General features: G+C 37.6%; 1 protein-coding gene across 2 annotated transcripts in view; it reads left to right on the top strand.

The window, feature by feature from the left end:
• Positions 1–16,603, top strand: part of LOC306864751 (catenin delta-2-like) — a gene marked incomplete at its 5' end in the record, with an annotated part of 278,601 nt that overhangs the window by 181,856 nt on the left and 80,142 nt on the right. For both annotated transcript variants that reach the window (XM_079408959.1, XM_079408960.1), the window contains one exon: positions 4,213–4,426. In XM_079408959.1, the coding sequence (XP_079265085.1) occupies positions 4,213–4,426 (214 nt within the window). The remainder of the gene's footprint in view (positions 1–4,212; positions 4,427–16,603) is intronic.

Below are 16,603 nucleotides of genomic sequence, written 5' to 3'. Positions count from 1 at the left end.
CAGAGTCACGAGACTCATGTTCATGCAATGTGAACATTCCATCTCGGTCAGAGCGGCTTCCGCGTGGGGTTTACCCAAGCAGGAAATACACTCCGAGTGGCCGTCACCATCGTACATAGAGATCCTAGACGGCACGGCATTTGTAACAACGACACGGCTCTTTTAGAAGAAATTTGCGTCTTTTTTTATGGGATGGCAGCAGGGGACGAGCTGGCGTCTGTGCCGAACGCTGAAGCGGCTCGGTGAAGCGGGCTGGATCAGCGGGGAGGTGCAGAAGAAAAGGCAGCTTTCGAATCCACAGCGAGGCGTGACAACGGCGAGCGTCTGGAGTCCTGAGGTCAGCGAAGAAGTCGTTGCTGAAGGAGAATTGATCTGATTTCCTATGGCCCTCTTATATAGCCAGATGGCCCCGCCCTTTCTGGCGGGCTTTGCCGCTATAGGCTCGTGCAGCGCCGCTGACGAGCCATTGGTTCGTTTTTATTTATTGCACGAACCAATGGCTGTGCAGTCACTCTGCGTGATTGAAAAAGTCTTCAGTCCTCGGAGAAAAAGGAGTTTTTCCCCATAGCGTCTAGCGACGCAGTACAAATGAAGTATCGATAGGGAACTGAATATCTTTTTATGTTTCACAGATGAAAGACTCATACTGGTTTGGAACAAAATGATTAATTGTGATTAATCGCATCCAAAATAAGTTGTTCATATAATATAAATAGAAATATTTTATATAGAAATATAAAATTTATCTTCAATATATGCACAGTACAGACGCACATATTATGTAAGCACAAACTTTTATTTTGGATGCAATTAATCATTTGACAGCACTAATATTTTTGAAACACTAAAAAAGTTGCTCATAAGAATTATTTGTTTGATCATTTGAATTGCTAAAAAAGATCCGCCTCAAAGAATCATTCATGAATATGTTGGACTGGTCACACTGTATGGTTTTAATTCAATGAAAAGAACTGACTCATTAAAAATAATTTGTTTAGTAATCATTTGGACTGTTTGTATTGTATAGTTTAGATTCACTAAAAAGAACCGACACATTTATCCAGGAATCAGTTGGACTGATCACTCTATATAGTTTTGATTCATTAAAACTAACTCACTGGTTTGATGATCATTTAGACCCACCAGTTATATGATTTTGATTCACTAAAAAGAACCTGCTCATATTTGTTCATGAATTGGACTGTCGTTGTATGTTTTGCGTTGTAGATTCAGTAGCAGTGTTTTTAAAATAGCGCGTGAAATAAGAGTATTTTATTGCAGTATCCTCTTCTCACCCAACTTAATTGGCCATCCGAACATCATTTTCTCGAAATACATCACATTACAGAAGTCAAACGGGTTGTAAAAGTAGTTTGATATTGACATTTTTAAAGATAGATGTAAATGAACTTTAGCCAGACAGGAACTAGCGCACACACCGAAGTCGACTGGCATGGGAAAGGAGAACGGCTATCAGATGACAGAGCAGTATCTTCCGCAGCAGAGGTGAGGAGAATACTGATTAGCCCAGCATTTTAGCCAGACAGCCTGAGCTCTGATGTTTATGGTCTTCCTGCTGAACTACTGGCCAAGTGCAAAGGCAGCTCTTTCTCGTCCTCAGCTGGCCTCTATTTATAGCAGGTGGCTCCAGCAAATCTCCCCAGGTCCGTCTCTTGTGCAGCCTGCCTCTGGCTAAAGTACAGCTTTATCAGCCTTTTTGGAAGGAAAATCTAATGTCAATATCCATTTGCACGTGCGCTCTAGAATCAAGAGCAAGCACTTCCGTCCTGTCCGCTCATGCCTCTAATTGAATATCTCAGCGTCTCCGATGTTAACACTCAACTAATTTCTTAGCTGCTCAGAGTTCACAAAAAAGCACAACAAAGTGGCAGCCATTGGTTCCCCTGCACAGCTTTTGCTCATCTTCTTGATAGAACTTGCCAGAAACATCCCCAGTTCCTGCTTTTATCCTGTTGTTTGTCGCTTCCAAACATCTGTTGCTTCCAAACATGCTGCGATCACAATTAATTGTGTTTCCTCTATATAATGTTTTGTGTACTGGGGCTGCGTTCTCAGAAGTGCGAATCTCACCGCATGAATGAAATGAAGGCTTTTGTGCGGTGACGCACATGTCTGTCTGCCTCTCGGGATGAGCCGTGCCTTTGTTTTCCTGTCAGGTGTGGTTTGAATATTCATGCCGTACATACGGTACAACCCGAAAATAGGAAGAAACAGGATGAGAAGTACCCTCATGGAATGGACTACTAGATCACTTCTCACCTTCAGACAAAGCCACACAAAGAAACGGGTTTGTAAATTGGAGTGAATGGCGATGTGAAGCCGGAGCGCTGATCAGTAGTGACGCACTGTTCAGAAGCACATCTGCCAGGGCTGCTCCTGCACTCATCTACAGCAAATGCAGCAGGGTATTGTGTGTGCCAGTTGGCAGCGGGACAGAAAATTGGAAATTCATAATGCAATCACTTGATGAATCTGCAGATAGACACAGGTGTGACTCTTTCGTAATAATTTAGCCCTGCTGGTTTTATGTCAAATCTTTCAAAACCTTTTTGGCTTGCCGTATGTATTAGTCTGTAAGGGATCAAAATACAACAAATTAAGCCGCCAAATAATATCCAAGGAAGATATTGTGATTTTTTTTTTAAATTGACTAATGTTTTATTCACTCCCATTATTCCAAACCTGTATGATGTTATTTTGGGCTGATTTTATGGTGGCTTTTTACTTTAAGCAGCTTGGCAGTAAAAATCACCAACCACTTTCATTGTATAGAAAACAATGTTTTTTTTTGTTGTTGTTGTGGGGTTTTTTTTATATATATGTACTATTAGAGTGTATAGGATAAATATTTCATACTTAAAATTAGCTTTTTTTTTTATTTAGTTTTATATTTAAGTTTTAAATATTTGTAATTTGTAATTTAAATGTTTTTTAATATTTCTATTTAGCTTCCATTTTATATTATTTTAGTTTTGGTTTATTTAGTACTTAAGTTTATTTTATTTTATTTTATTTAGATGGTCGTGGCAATATTTCAATATTTTCCATTTACGTTTTCATCTAATATTTATTTGATTTGATTTTATTGTATTTCAGCTTTGTTTCATTTAATGAAAATAATTTTTATTAATTTTAGTTTATTTTAGTACTATTTCATTTTAGTTATATTTTATTTAATTCATTTAAACTTTATTTAACAAATTTTATTTTATTTCAGCTTAACTTATTTATTGAAAATGCTTTTTTATAGTTTTAGTTAATTACAATACTGATGGAAAACAGCAGCTCAGGCATTCTGCCAAATATCTCCTTTTTGGATTTCACAAAAAAATCAAATAATAAATCGTATGGTTTAGAATGATATGAAGAACAGAAAATAATGGCAGCATGTTAATTTTTTTGCGGGAACTATTCCTGATAATATTAGAAAATGGCACCAGCTGTCAAGATGAGAAGGCTGTGGTGAGTTGATGTCAGACCGTGTTGTTTTTCCATAGCGTTCAGTAAAATACAGCTTTTTGTAGTGTGGTCTCAGATCCTCTAATGAACTTGGCTGGCTTTAAATGACTTTAGTGTAGAACAGCAAAGCTCTTTTGATAAAGATTTACTCACACCTCTCAGTCTGTTTAGCTGTCTGAAGAGTGATTCATTCTCCAGCTCCCTTAAGTATTGATTTTTCAAATACACTGTTATGGATTCAGTGCCTCCTATTTGTTCATTTATCCTCCAAATGATCTCATGGGCTGACACTAAGCTCTTTTGGTGTGACTTAACACTGAATTCAGACTTTATTTTTTTTCATTTATATGAGGCAGCACTACTGAGTGTCTGAAGGGAAAGGTCAGCGTTTCGAATGTCTTCCCATGAGTTGAGGCCAAGGCCGCCATGTTCTCACTGACCAATAATTCTTGATTAGATCGATTGCATTCAGATCACAAGTTCAAGTTCAAAATATGAATATGAATGAATTTTCAAAGCCCTTTTCAGCTCACCGGTGCCTCGTATGGACAAAAATGAATTTATTTGAACATTGTTCTTATCATGTTACATTAAATCTGACTTGAAAACTTTTTACCAGGTTTGATACTTTGTAGGTGCCTTTTATGTAGATTTTATTGTTTACCCATGCTCTCAACCCCGTTTTTAAAAATGCACATCACCCATCACCCTCTATCTGTCTGTTTCTCTCAGATACGGAGGCAGGGAGGTATTCAGTTGTTGGTGGACCTGTTGGATCACAGAATGGCTGAAGTTCACAGAAGCGCCTGTGGTGCCCTGAGGAACCTCGTTTACGGCAAAGCCAATGATGATAATAAAATCGCTCTGAAGAATTGCGGTGGGATTCCCGCGCTGGTCCGCCTGCTGCGTAAGACTTCTGATGTGGAAGTCAGAGAACTGGTCACAGGTAAGAAATTCTGCTGGCCTATGCCTTTTTTCAGTTTGAGTTTTATTATAGGAATTTTACAGATCAGTAATTGATTCTCCCTATACATATATGCATGCTGTAGTAATTAATTACCAGTTTCAGACTCTTTTAAAACATGATGAGTAATGGGGATCTTTGCACCTAAACCAGTGCAGTCACACAGTTAAGTTCAAATGGGGTTTGATGTTAGCAGGAGTGACATTTTATTTTAATTATAAGTACAGAAAGCCCAAACTGGCTTGTCTAGTGATCTGTTTCAAAGTGAAAACTCATCTGAAATTCTTGCTGTGGATTTATTAATTATTTTCTTTTATTATTTAGAGAACAATGAACATTGGAGTGATGTTTGAATATTAGATGACTTAATTTCTTTAGTTCTTTAATATTTCTAGGCTGTTGTGACAGGAAACAGCATTGTTTTGCTCTAGCCATTTCATTTGCTCTAGTCATGCAAAGTGTTGAAGACTGACCATTGCATACTATATGTACTGTATATAGATACAGATATATAGATATTATTATACAGATATATAGATATTATATGTAGATAATATTCTTTCATATTTCTTTTTTTTTTTTTTTTTTTTTTTTAAGCTGTGAAATCTGTTGTATCCCAATTCAGGATGTGTGCTACAATTTAGCAATGATATATTTAAAAAAAAAAAAACAATCCTTCACCTTTTAGGGCTGAGGTACGGAAATATTTCTATTTTCAGCTAAATAAATCACCTGTCCCAAAAAAATACATCCCCAAAGGCTTTGCATTCCCAAACATGTTTCTAAATTGTTTCTGTAACGGAATGGATAGACTTTGGAACGAAGCCATGCTGGAAATGCCTGCTATGTGCTGAATTCAGATTAACATATAAATTAAAAGCATTGCACACAGGGCACTTAGACAGACTTCCTGTCACAAATTAATCAGCAAGCTGGAAGCCTCAAGGTCTTTGCCTGCCCAGAGGATTCTCATCCTTTCATCCTCTCAATCTCAAGCAAAGCAGTACATCTGAGTCATACTTTGCCTGCCTGTTTGACGCTGCAGAAATGTGCTGTTTTTTGACATACAGAAAGTAGATGTAGCCATATGGACCCAGTCAGACCTGATGGTCATGTGTCCTGTCAACCTGCTGTCTGCGTCTGCTTCGCTTCAAAGGCCAGTGAGGTTTATTCAAGGATTTTCCCAGAATGGGAACATAGAGGATGGAAGGAAAGGAAGACTGGACAATTCTTTCCATCATGGAAAATGTTCATAGATGCATTTAGAGCTCCTATGTTGTCTATGTCTTTCATAATTATGCTGAAAATACACAAATCCATCTTTATGTCCAGCGAAATTCTGTTTCTCCTCACTTTTCCATCACATCCTGTGTACAAGATCTCAAAGTATGGATGGCTAAATACTTCTAAAACTCAAACAGAAATCTTGTTAGCAGCCCCAAAATCCCTTGTCTTCCAAACAGGATAATTATTGTATTGAATATGATCCTCTTCTGACTGTCAATGCCTGACTGTTTGCATCTACTTAAAAACCTTTAGCGTAGTATTGCAGTTTACGTTGTGTGGGTGCTGATAAATCATCTTAGTGAAGTGACATTCAGCCAAGTATGGTGACCCATACTCGGAATTCGTGCTCTGCATTTAACCCATCCAACGTGCACACACACAGCAGTGAACACACACACACCGTGAACACACACCCGGAGCAGTGGGCAGCCATTTATGCTGCGGCGCCCGGGGAGCAGTTGGGGGTTCGGTCCCTTCGGTCCCCGTCAAGGGCACCTCAGTCGTGGTATTGAGGGTGGAGAGAGCACTGGACATTCACTCCCCCCACCTACAATCCCTGCCGGCCGGAGACTCGAACCCGCAACCTTCGGATTACAAGTCCGACTCTAACCATTAGGCCACGACTTCCCCTGGAAACACACAAATAATGAAATGTTTTATGAGAGAATGAAATGAGAGAATGATTTCATTCAATTTTATGAGAGAATGAAATGTTTCTGTGGAAACACACAAATAAATGTTTTATGAGAGAAGGATCGTGAAGCTTTAAAACCTTGACTCATCTTTTATCATGTATCCTTCAACACTATAAGCTGAACACCACATTTTGACACATAGTTTTCCTAAAGAAAGTGCTTAGAGGCTCTACAGAGCCCATGTGAATGATAAATAGATGAGTGTTTGGCTTTGTAAGCACAAGCATGTGACCATGCTCTTATGAATCACATGACTATGGAGAACAGATGGAATATTGGTCTGCAGGAACAGGAAGCTCGCAAGAAACCCAGACAACAGAACATCCCCTGAGAAACTGTCTGAATATTTTGGCAGTGGGAGGTGTTTGAATTGCACTATGCAGTGTGATCGTATGCTGAAATTAGGGAGGATTCTTGCTTTGTTAGCCTAATTCCACTCAGCATCTGCTTTTTGTCTCTTGCTGAATTGCTTTAACATATGGCCCTGTCCCAAATAGTGCACTTTAGGTAGAGTTGGAGTCTTGTGGCCTTTTCCTTTTTAAAAAAACATATTTTATCCATCTACACTACCCTTTAAAAGTTTTTAGGTTGGAATTTTATTTATTTATACTTTTTTTATGTTTATGAAAGAAGTCTCTTATGCTCACCAAGGCTGCATTTATTTAAAAAAAAAAAAAGAATGTTCTGACATAATTCAATTTAAATATTTATATTATATTTCTCTTTTGTTTTTTATTATATTTTAGAATGTAATTAATTACTGTGATGACAAAGCTGAATTTTTAGCATCATTACTCCAGTCTTCAGTGTCACATGATACTTAAGAAATCATTATAATATACTGATTTGCTGCTCAAGAAACATTTGCTATTCTTATCAGTGTTAAGATCAGTGCAATGGCTGTTCTGTTAAGTTATCAGTGCAATAGCTGTTCTGCTTAATATTTTTGTGGAAACCATAATACGTTTATTTTTGCTGAATAAAAATATTAGTTAATTAATTAATATGAAATGGGATTCACTGACATTCAAATTCTACATGGTAATTTATTTATTTGACTTTTTTAGACTATAACCAATATCATGTTGCATTTTAAAATTAAAATTAAAATTGTTATGTCAGAGAATATAGGCATTACAGTGCTGTAGAGAAAAGAATAATATTTGAATGAGAAAAGTGCTCATAATAATAGAGAAATGACCTCTGAGATTCTTGTTAGACAATTATTTAAAAACGTAGTAGTCCTTTGTTAGAGACTAACAAATGCCCTTGAATGATTGGTTCGTGATCTATCTTAAAGGGTTAAATCGTAGTCTCTATTGCTTTAAGTTGCTGATAGATGATCTTAAAACATATGTCATATCTGCTGATACAATAAATTGAAAAATTGCCAGTATTCATCAATGACAGATATGGTGCTGATGTGTTGTGCGTCTTTAAAACTTAGGATTTGGGGTTTGTTCAAAACTCTAACCTTAATGTTTGAGCAAATAACTAAGCTATAATTACTTAAACTGTAAATAAATGATTTGCCGTAACTTTGGAGAAATTCTACTATATATATCTGTTTCTACACAGTCGTGCAGTCAGGTGAAGCTGTCTGTGGGATTTTTGCTCGTACAGTGAGAGACCCTGGTGAAATGAAGCAGTCTAAATCTAGGCCTGTGTTCTGCTGGCATGAGATTTGATCTTGGTCAATGTCACCTCTGACGACAATTATGTCCTTGTAGTGCTCTAGCATTGAGCCTTCCTCTCTTTCTCTTTCTTTCTCTCTCTCTTGTTCCCTCGTGAGAAGGCGGTCTCTGATTAGATACTCTCTCAGTTCAGCAATCAAGGTTGTTCTTCCCTTTTCAGAATGCATGCTTTTTTCAAAGACTTTAGAAAGTGAAATTCAAGAAGAAAATGAGCCGTGAAAGACTGCTACAAGTAGAGTGACAGCAGTAAGAAGCTCACACTATCATAAACATGTAAGACCCACGATATCCACTTGATTTGTAATTGAAATAGTGTGTGCAGCCATTTGTAGTTTGTAATAGCTATTCAAAACAGCTCGTTATGCTGCTTGTTATTGCAAACTGGTATTTCATATCACAACAGTTCAAAAGTTTGGGTCATTGAGGTTTAGCCAGTAAGATTTATTTAGAAAATTCATCTAAAGTAAAACAGTTATAATATTACAAAAGCTGTATATTTCAGATATATGATGATCTTCTGAACTTTCTATTCATCAAAAAATCCTGAAGAAATCAAAACCATATTACAGTTTCCCAAAAAAAAAAAAAAAACTTATAATAGAAAACTTTTTAATTTCTAATTACAATAATATTGCACAAAATTGCTGTTTTTATTGCTTTTTTGATCAAACAACTGCAACCTTGGTGAGCATAAGAGTCTTCTTTCAGAAATATTTAAAAAGTCTTATCAATCCAGACTTTTGAAAATATTAGCGCGTTAATGCAGGAGATACATTTTTTCTGATCAACGCGTTAAAAATATTTAACGCAATTTACGCAGGGGCGGGGCTAGGGTTGGCCACTCCACTCAAAACTGCTGCCTCTGTCTCTTTTTTCTTGAAAAGGATTGCGTTTATTTAGATGCAGAATGTTTTTATGACCACATCAAATGGGAGACGTTTCAGACGCGCGTTCTATACGTCGCCTCTGAGCCAGGTGCGAGTCAAACGAGCGCGGAAAATATACTGTGCTCGTAGCGCACGCTCTTCTAATACACGCACGAAGGTGCCGGCGCGTGCTGTAGCCTGTATCATTTCATATCAAACAGCGAAAGAAACTATGTGCAAGCAATGTTGTAGTTATGCTGTCAGTTAAGGCATGAAGTTACCAAAAAGGTGATTAAAGCTGCCTTAAAACTGTGTGCATGCATGCAATATGTTATATATGCGTCACATTTAAAAACATGTCTCTGAAATGGTTTTAAAAACTGTCCTGAGGCACCCCAGCACTGTCTCCCTCAACTAAAACACCTGATTCAACTCGTTCGCTCATTAGGAGAGACTTTAAGACCTGAAGTGGGTCAGAAAAGGTAAAGAGATTTGTGAGAAAATAAGATGTGTCAGATCTGCATCATGTTCAGCAGCAGCAGCTTTTAAAGCAATAGCAGGCAAATAAGGTAATAACCAGCTGCTGTGATGTCTATTAATCCAAGAACATAAGAAAAAAAGAGGAAATTAATAACTTTTATAACTTTAAGTTCATCTATTAATTTATAATTTAGTGTTTGGTAACTATTCATCTTCTGTATATTTCTGCTGAAGGGCTCAGGTAGCTAAATATGTCATATATTATTATGGGTTCGTGTGAAGATTGTTTCAAGTTCACTTAAATTAGAAGTTAAGTCTAATAATTGTTAAAATTGATAGTTCTCAATTATATTGTAATGCTGAATGGCTACAGTCAAAAAACTATTTTATAGAGACATCAGAAGTATTGATATCAGTGATGCTGGCGCATCTCAGTCTCTCAAAAACCAAACCAGCTCTCTCTCAAGAGTAGGCTAATAATCAGCTTAGATACAGAGACATTTTCTACTAGGTCTACATGTTTGCGTCTTTATCTTTTGCTGGTTTGCGTGGCACACGCACATTTGTTTAGTGAAGTTCAAAAAAAGACTCTCTTAAAGAGTTGTGCGTAATGAAAAGGTGTCTATGTCTAATCAACTAATGGTCTTATCAACTGTACGAAGTTCCACCTGGTTTTATCCAAATACAGATACAAATCATTTTGTGATTGATACAGATAATACAGATACTGGCTGTTACATGAAAATTAAAATATGTAATGTCATAATTATAAAGTTTTGACAATTTACGTATATAATTGTTGCATTAGGCTATGAATTGTTATATGAATAGTTTATTTGCGATAACAATAGATAGAAATTTTCAAAAATCTTTTTTTATTATTATTGTCATGTTTTTATTGTTAGTTAGCTAGGGTTTTTTTTTTTTTATCTAGTCAAAATAACCCAACTGCAGTTTTATTGAGATTAATTGGAATGCACAATGAAAAAAACATGATTTCTTAGAATTGTTAAAAACTGAGTTATCTGTTTTTGCAAATTAACTCTTCATATATTATTTTATTTTTTTTATTTTTTGAAAGGTTACCGCCCCAGTCACAGCTTCTGTACAGCAATTGTCGAGCTCATGGTGTGTATCTTATTTCTCTTCCAGGTGAATTATTACTAATAACCTCTGTGACATAAATGTGAATTTTTATATAAAACTGCTGTTTGACCTGCCCACCTTAGAAACACTACGGTTGCCCTGCTAATGCTTGTGGTGAAGAGGTGAGGTGTTCATCAGAATAAGCACAAAGAAGTTTTTCACCAGCACATGCAATCAGCCAGTCTCACAAGCCTCTCAAGTCTCACAGCTGATGTGTGTGTGTGTGTATTTGAGAGCAAGAAGCTGGCAAGGTCAACGTCATCAACTACTCAACTGCCACCTCTTCATACTGACTCATAAAAGTGCGTAGTTTCCTAAAGAAGGGAGGGAGGGAGAGAGAGAATGGGGCATAGAAGGAGAGGAGAAGTGAAGATGAGCAAATGGGAAAAATAGAAGTTTGGTCTGACTCATTTTGTGTCCTTTGTAAAGATAATGGACAGTGGGAAGAAGCGACTGGATTGATGTTGAAGGTTGGCTTCATTCTAATATGTTGCATACATGTTCTGGGATTCGTCATCATCTTTGTTTTTAGAGTTTGTCCTCCATTCTGACATCTGCTCATTTTTTTGTAACGCTGAGTGACACAAAGTGGCTTTTAGCAGGAATCTCTTCACATAACAGGTAATAGCAGAACCCCTGCAAGGCCGCTCATTCAGTACAGCAGGAGGTGAGATTAAGCCAAACTTCTGTGTATGTACTTGTTAGGCTGTCTAAATCTCTCCTGAGTTCAATCATTATCTCTCTCACTTCTTTTGAAGCTGTGATATAATTCACAAAATATTGGCACTAAATTCATATCCATAAAGTTTAATATTTTTTTGCATTGAATTCCAAGCAAAAAAGCTACATTTTTTTTTTGTTGTTTTTTTTTTTTTTTTACATTTATTTGTTATTTATTTATTTTATTATTATTGTTGTTATTATTATTTATTATTATTTTAATGTTTATACTCAGATCAGGATGTTCACTACAACTTTTTTCCCAGTAATTTAGCGAGTTTTTAATACCTTTTAGTGACAAGGTTAAGTTTAGTTTAGTTTTATTTTTATTTTTAGATTAGTTTTATTTTTTTTATTGATTTTTATATATATATTATTCCTGATATATGCTTCTACTGTAGATGCCACAAGCCAGTGTAATTTTAACACTTTGTTTTAATTATTGGATTATGAACTACTATACTTATGAAGAGCAAGATCAGTCAAACTGAAAAGCTCAGCAGTGACCACCAACTTCCATGAAGCATTGCAATAAATAAATAAATATTTTGCAATAAAATTAAAATATATTATTTTTATGACTAGTCAGTCATTTTATATTTTACCACCATTCATAAATTATTTTCTGATTCTTCGCTTCACATAAAAGGTTGATTTCAGAGCTGTTGGCTTTTCTTTTTTTAATTCCTGTAGAGAAAATAAATTGAAAAAATACTTCCAGACCCAAGGCCAGGGTGAAAAGTGGGTGATTGTTACGAGTCTGTCTGTCTGTCCCCTCTCCTATCACAACGCACGCCCACACCTGGAATCACCTGTGTATTAATTCAAGCCACCTGCACCTCACCAGCACCTAATCAGCCCAGCACTACTTAAGCACACAACCCACTCGAGTCAGTTGTTGGATCTCCCTTACACAAAGTGGACTCTCATAGCTCTTCTCTGCGACTTACCAAAGACTTACCTGTAAGACTACTTACCTCTTGCTCCTCTCCATCGTTGGTTCCCTGTGTCTCCATCGTCTGTCTTCCTCCATCCATCATCGTCCTTCGTCTCCACCGTCATCCTGGGGTGTGTGCTGCTTTCACGAGTTCCTGGCAAGATATAACTTCTCTCAGTATATCCTTCCTGCATCTGATTCAAGTATCAAGTCTCAACTCCCCTTCATCTTCCTTATTACCTCTGTTTATCAATAAACATCCTGCATTGTGCACTAACCCTCTGTGTCCAGTCTACTACTGTAACAGAAGATCCGACCTAACCGAACATGCAGAGCATGGATGACCGAGCCATAGTCATTTCCCTGGCCCATTCTAATCCTGATCCGCTCAATTATGCAAGGGCTCGAAGACCAAGTCCTTAAGACATTGTTCCGGCTCGGGATCACTTACCATCAGCCCACGAAGCTCTCAGACACCTCCAACCTGAATTGGAAGGAGACGGTCATCCGGTGTCTGGAGAGTCTTCGATCCCGAGCCGGAGTTCCTCCCGAGGTCACGCCCAAGAGTCCGCGCTGCCCAGAGCGCCCCCAAGAGTCCGCGCTGCCCAGAGCGCCCCCAAGAGTCCGCGCTGCCCAGAGCGCCCCCAAGAGTCCGCGCTGCCCAGAGCGCCCCCAAGAGTCCGCGCTGCCCAGAGCGCCCCCAAGTGTCCGCTCCTCCAGAGGGTAGCATCCCCAAAACCTTTTTTGGGGGGGCCATATACCTGCGGGTTGGACAACCATAGTGGCAGAGGGGTAGGCCACGATGGTTCCCCGGGCCCAGCATGCCAGAAGAAATATGGCCTCCAGAGTCTCCAGTCCCACCATGGTTCCTGGAATCCCCTGATGCGCCATGGCTCCTGGAATCCCCAGACCCGCCCTGGAGGCTTCCACAGTGTCCCTGCCCTGCACCAGCCTCCAGGGCGCCCACCCCCCCTCCCCGGTGTTTCTATTACGGCGCGGGACGCACCTTCCGGGAGGGGGAGGTAATGTTTACGAGTCTGTCTGTCTGTCTGTCCCCTCTCCTATCACTATGCACTCCCTCACCTGGAATCACCTGTGTATTAATTCAAGCCACCTGCACCTCATCAGCACCTAATCAGCCCAGCACTACTTAAGCACACAACCCACTCCAGTCAGTTGTCGGATCTCCCTTACACAAAGTGGACTCTCATAGCTCTTTGCTGCAACTTACCAAAGACTTGCCTGTAAGACTACTTACCTCTTGCTCCTCTCCATCGTTGGTTCCCTGTGTCTCCATCGTCTGTCTTCCTCCATCCGTCATCGTCCTTCGTCTCCACCGTCATCCTGGGGTGTGTGCTGCTTTCACGAGTTCCTGGCAAGATATAACTTCTCTCAGTATATCCTTCCTGCATCTGATTCAAGTATCAAGTTTCAACTCCCCTTCATCTGCCTTATTACCTCTGTTTATCAATAAACATCCTGCATTGTGCACTAACCCTCTGTGTCCAGTCTACTACCGTAACAGTGATCACTGTTAAAGCTTTGTTAAATCTCTTAAAATTCTGCATTTAAACACTGTTAATATTTTTGCCTATTTACTCACTTTGTCTAAAAGCATCTGCTAAATAAATATAATGTAGATTTTCAGAATTCGAGCAAGTCATCAACCTTTCCCTTGAATGTTTGTTTCTGAAATATTTCAGCAAATTTGATAATGCTTCCAGCTACAAAGAGAGTCCTATGTAGTTATGCATCTGCAGAAGTAATGTAAAGTGAATCTAATAAAACAGGAGCATGCTAAAAGCACGCATCTATTCAAGCTACTACGCTGTTTTCTGATTAGAACATAATCGTTGTGTTTGCCTATATTTGTGTTTTTATATTAGCATGAAAATTGTCCTACAAAATACATTTCTCTCCTTGCAGCTGCTAGACATTAGAATGTTCTGGAGGTTTAGGATGAAATTAGAGATATCCTCTGTGATATAGCATCTGTCAGGATAAATTACCGCCTCAGACAGTGAGCTCTCTCAGGTGAGATATTGATGAGCTCAGGATTGGATAATTAGCCTCATGCATGGCTAAATTGGTTATTTCTCATTTGCGGGATGTTTTAGTATTGACTGCTTGAAATTGACCTCCTGCAAACTTAAGAGTTTCCTCTTGTTCAGCTTGAAATAAGATGATGATTGTGTAAGTGACTGAATTTTTGTAATAGGTTGGTACAGTAAGGATCATTGAACCTGACGAAGCAGCGTACTACCTTTTATTTAACGGAAGTAGTATGGAATAAGTATATTGTGCTCAGTACGCAGATATTCTACACCGCTGTTTTAAAAAAGATTGTGGTCAATAAGATGATTTAAATATTTTGAAAGATCTCTCACCAACAGTAATATTGTGAACTATATTTAAAAATTTTAAATAACATTTCTAATTTTATATATTTAAAAATATATTATTTATTTTTATAATGGTAAAATTGAATTTTCAGCATTATTACTCTTCATTTTCCTTCAGACATCATTGTAATATGCAGATTTGCTACTAATTTAGTATTATTAACAATGTTAAAACAGTTGTTTTGCTTACCATTTTTGTGGAAAGTTTAATATTCTTAAATATATGTAATATAATATATAAGATTCTCCTTTTTCTTTCTTTTGGATAAATAAAAGGTTGAACGCTGTATAGAACTAGAAATAGAAATAGAACTCTTTTAACTCTTATATAAATGTATTTACTGTCACTTTTATACAATTTAATGCATTCTTGATGAAAAGTGTTGAACAGTTTACCCAAAAATTATTCGCAATTGCAATTTACTCATCCTCAATTGTTCCAAACCTGTGTGAGTTTCTGTCTTCTGTTAAACACAAATATTTAAAAGAATGTTTTAAAGAAGATATTTTAAAGAATATTGAAAACCAAACAATTTCCAAACAGACTTTAGTATTTTTATTTTATTTTATTTTTCCCCCATACTATGGAAGTAAATGGCTACCATCAAGTGTTTGGCTGTTATTTGTCTACAAAAAAAAATAAAAAATCTTACTGACCCCAAACTTTTTGAACGCTAGTGTATGTACATTAAATTACATGTTGTGAAAATACTGTATCCCACAATGCAGTGCGTTTGACTTGATCTTTTCAATGTGACTTATCTCCATGGTAATGTAAGAAAATTACAGCTGTCTGCAGGTCTCAAGATGTTTACTTACAAACTGATGAAGCCTTTAGTCGTGTTGATATAGTTAGTGAACTGTAGAATTGTATGAATTTTGTCTTTGGGCTCTAGTGGAAGAGACGCAGTAATTAGCATGTTTGAAAGCCTAATTAGGTGCATTGTTTCTTGTCAAAAACATGAAAATGAGTGGCTTTTCTTACAGTCATAAAGGAGACGGCTGTGCAGTCACGTGACCATTATGCTCACAATCACAGCATATGGGTGGTTGATCTCTGCTAGTTTAGGACAGACCTACCACACAAATATATGCAAATATACAGTATTTGCTTCACTTTCTATCCTTCAGATCTTTCAACATACAGTAGCTGCCATCAAACTGCATATATTATAAAGTCATGTATATGTTGGAGAACAAAAGGTCTTGACCGAACAAACATTTTGATTCTCTCTTCCACTGTCATTATCAATTCCTAAACAAAAATTAAAATGCTAATGACTCCCTCTTCTTCTCCATTGTTTCTATTTGTTCATCAAATGACTGTCTGAGGCATATATGATGTTTCTGCAAGAATGGCTTTAACAAATCTCTAATGGCTGCAATGATAACGATAACAGGGACATGCTACAGTATGTGGAACCAAAGATATTAAGTCTTGGCATGTTTTTATAGTCTGTAAAAGTTGTAAAATAGGCTGCTTAATTTTAGCCGGCTAAGAAATTCTGTTTGTTGTAGCATTTCTATCTGTTAATCTATAGGGTTGTGCAGTACAGAAGAGTTGTTTTATGTGAATTGCATCTAGTAAATCATATTGCAGAAGTCCTCCCTCTGAGTCTTGGCGAAGCTGTGAAGGAGTTTGGTAAAATGCTGTTAGAATGCCATTGTAATGTGAGACCGCAGGCTCTATAACTTGTCAAATTATGTGTTTTTTTTCTCTCCAGTGTTCAGCTTTACATTTGTGTGGGTCTCCGAGTCTGTGAGACGTTGTCAAAACCTGTCTCAGGCTAGCTCAAGCAGAGAATTGACAATGTTCTATGATTTTTTTACCCCAATGAAAGAGTAATAATAGAAAAGCAGTATTTCTTGTGCATTGCTGCAGTCACTTTTAGGGGTCTCGAAGTATGCACCACTCGCATGTTAAAGCTATAG

This window comes from Barbus barbus, assembly GCF_936440315.1.
Source record: "Barbus barbus genome assembly, chromosome: 46".
Lineage (NCBI taxonomy): Eukaryota > Metazoa > Chordata > Actinopteri > Cypriniformes > Cyprinidae > Barbus > Barbus barbus.
Note: the sequence above shows the minus strand (reverse complement) of the source record. Positions and strands in the feature narration are given on the sequence as shown.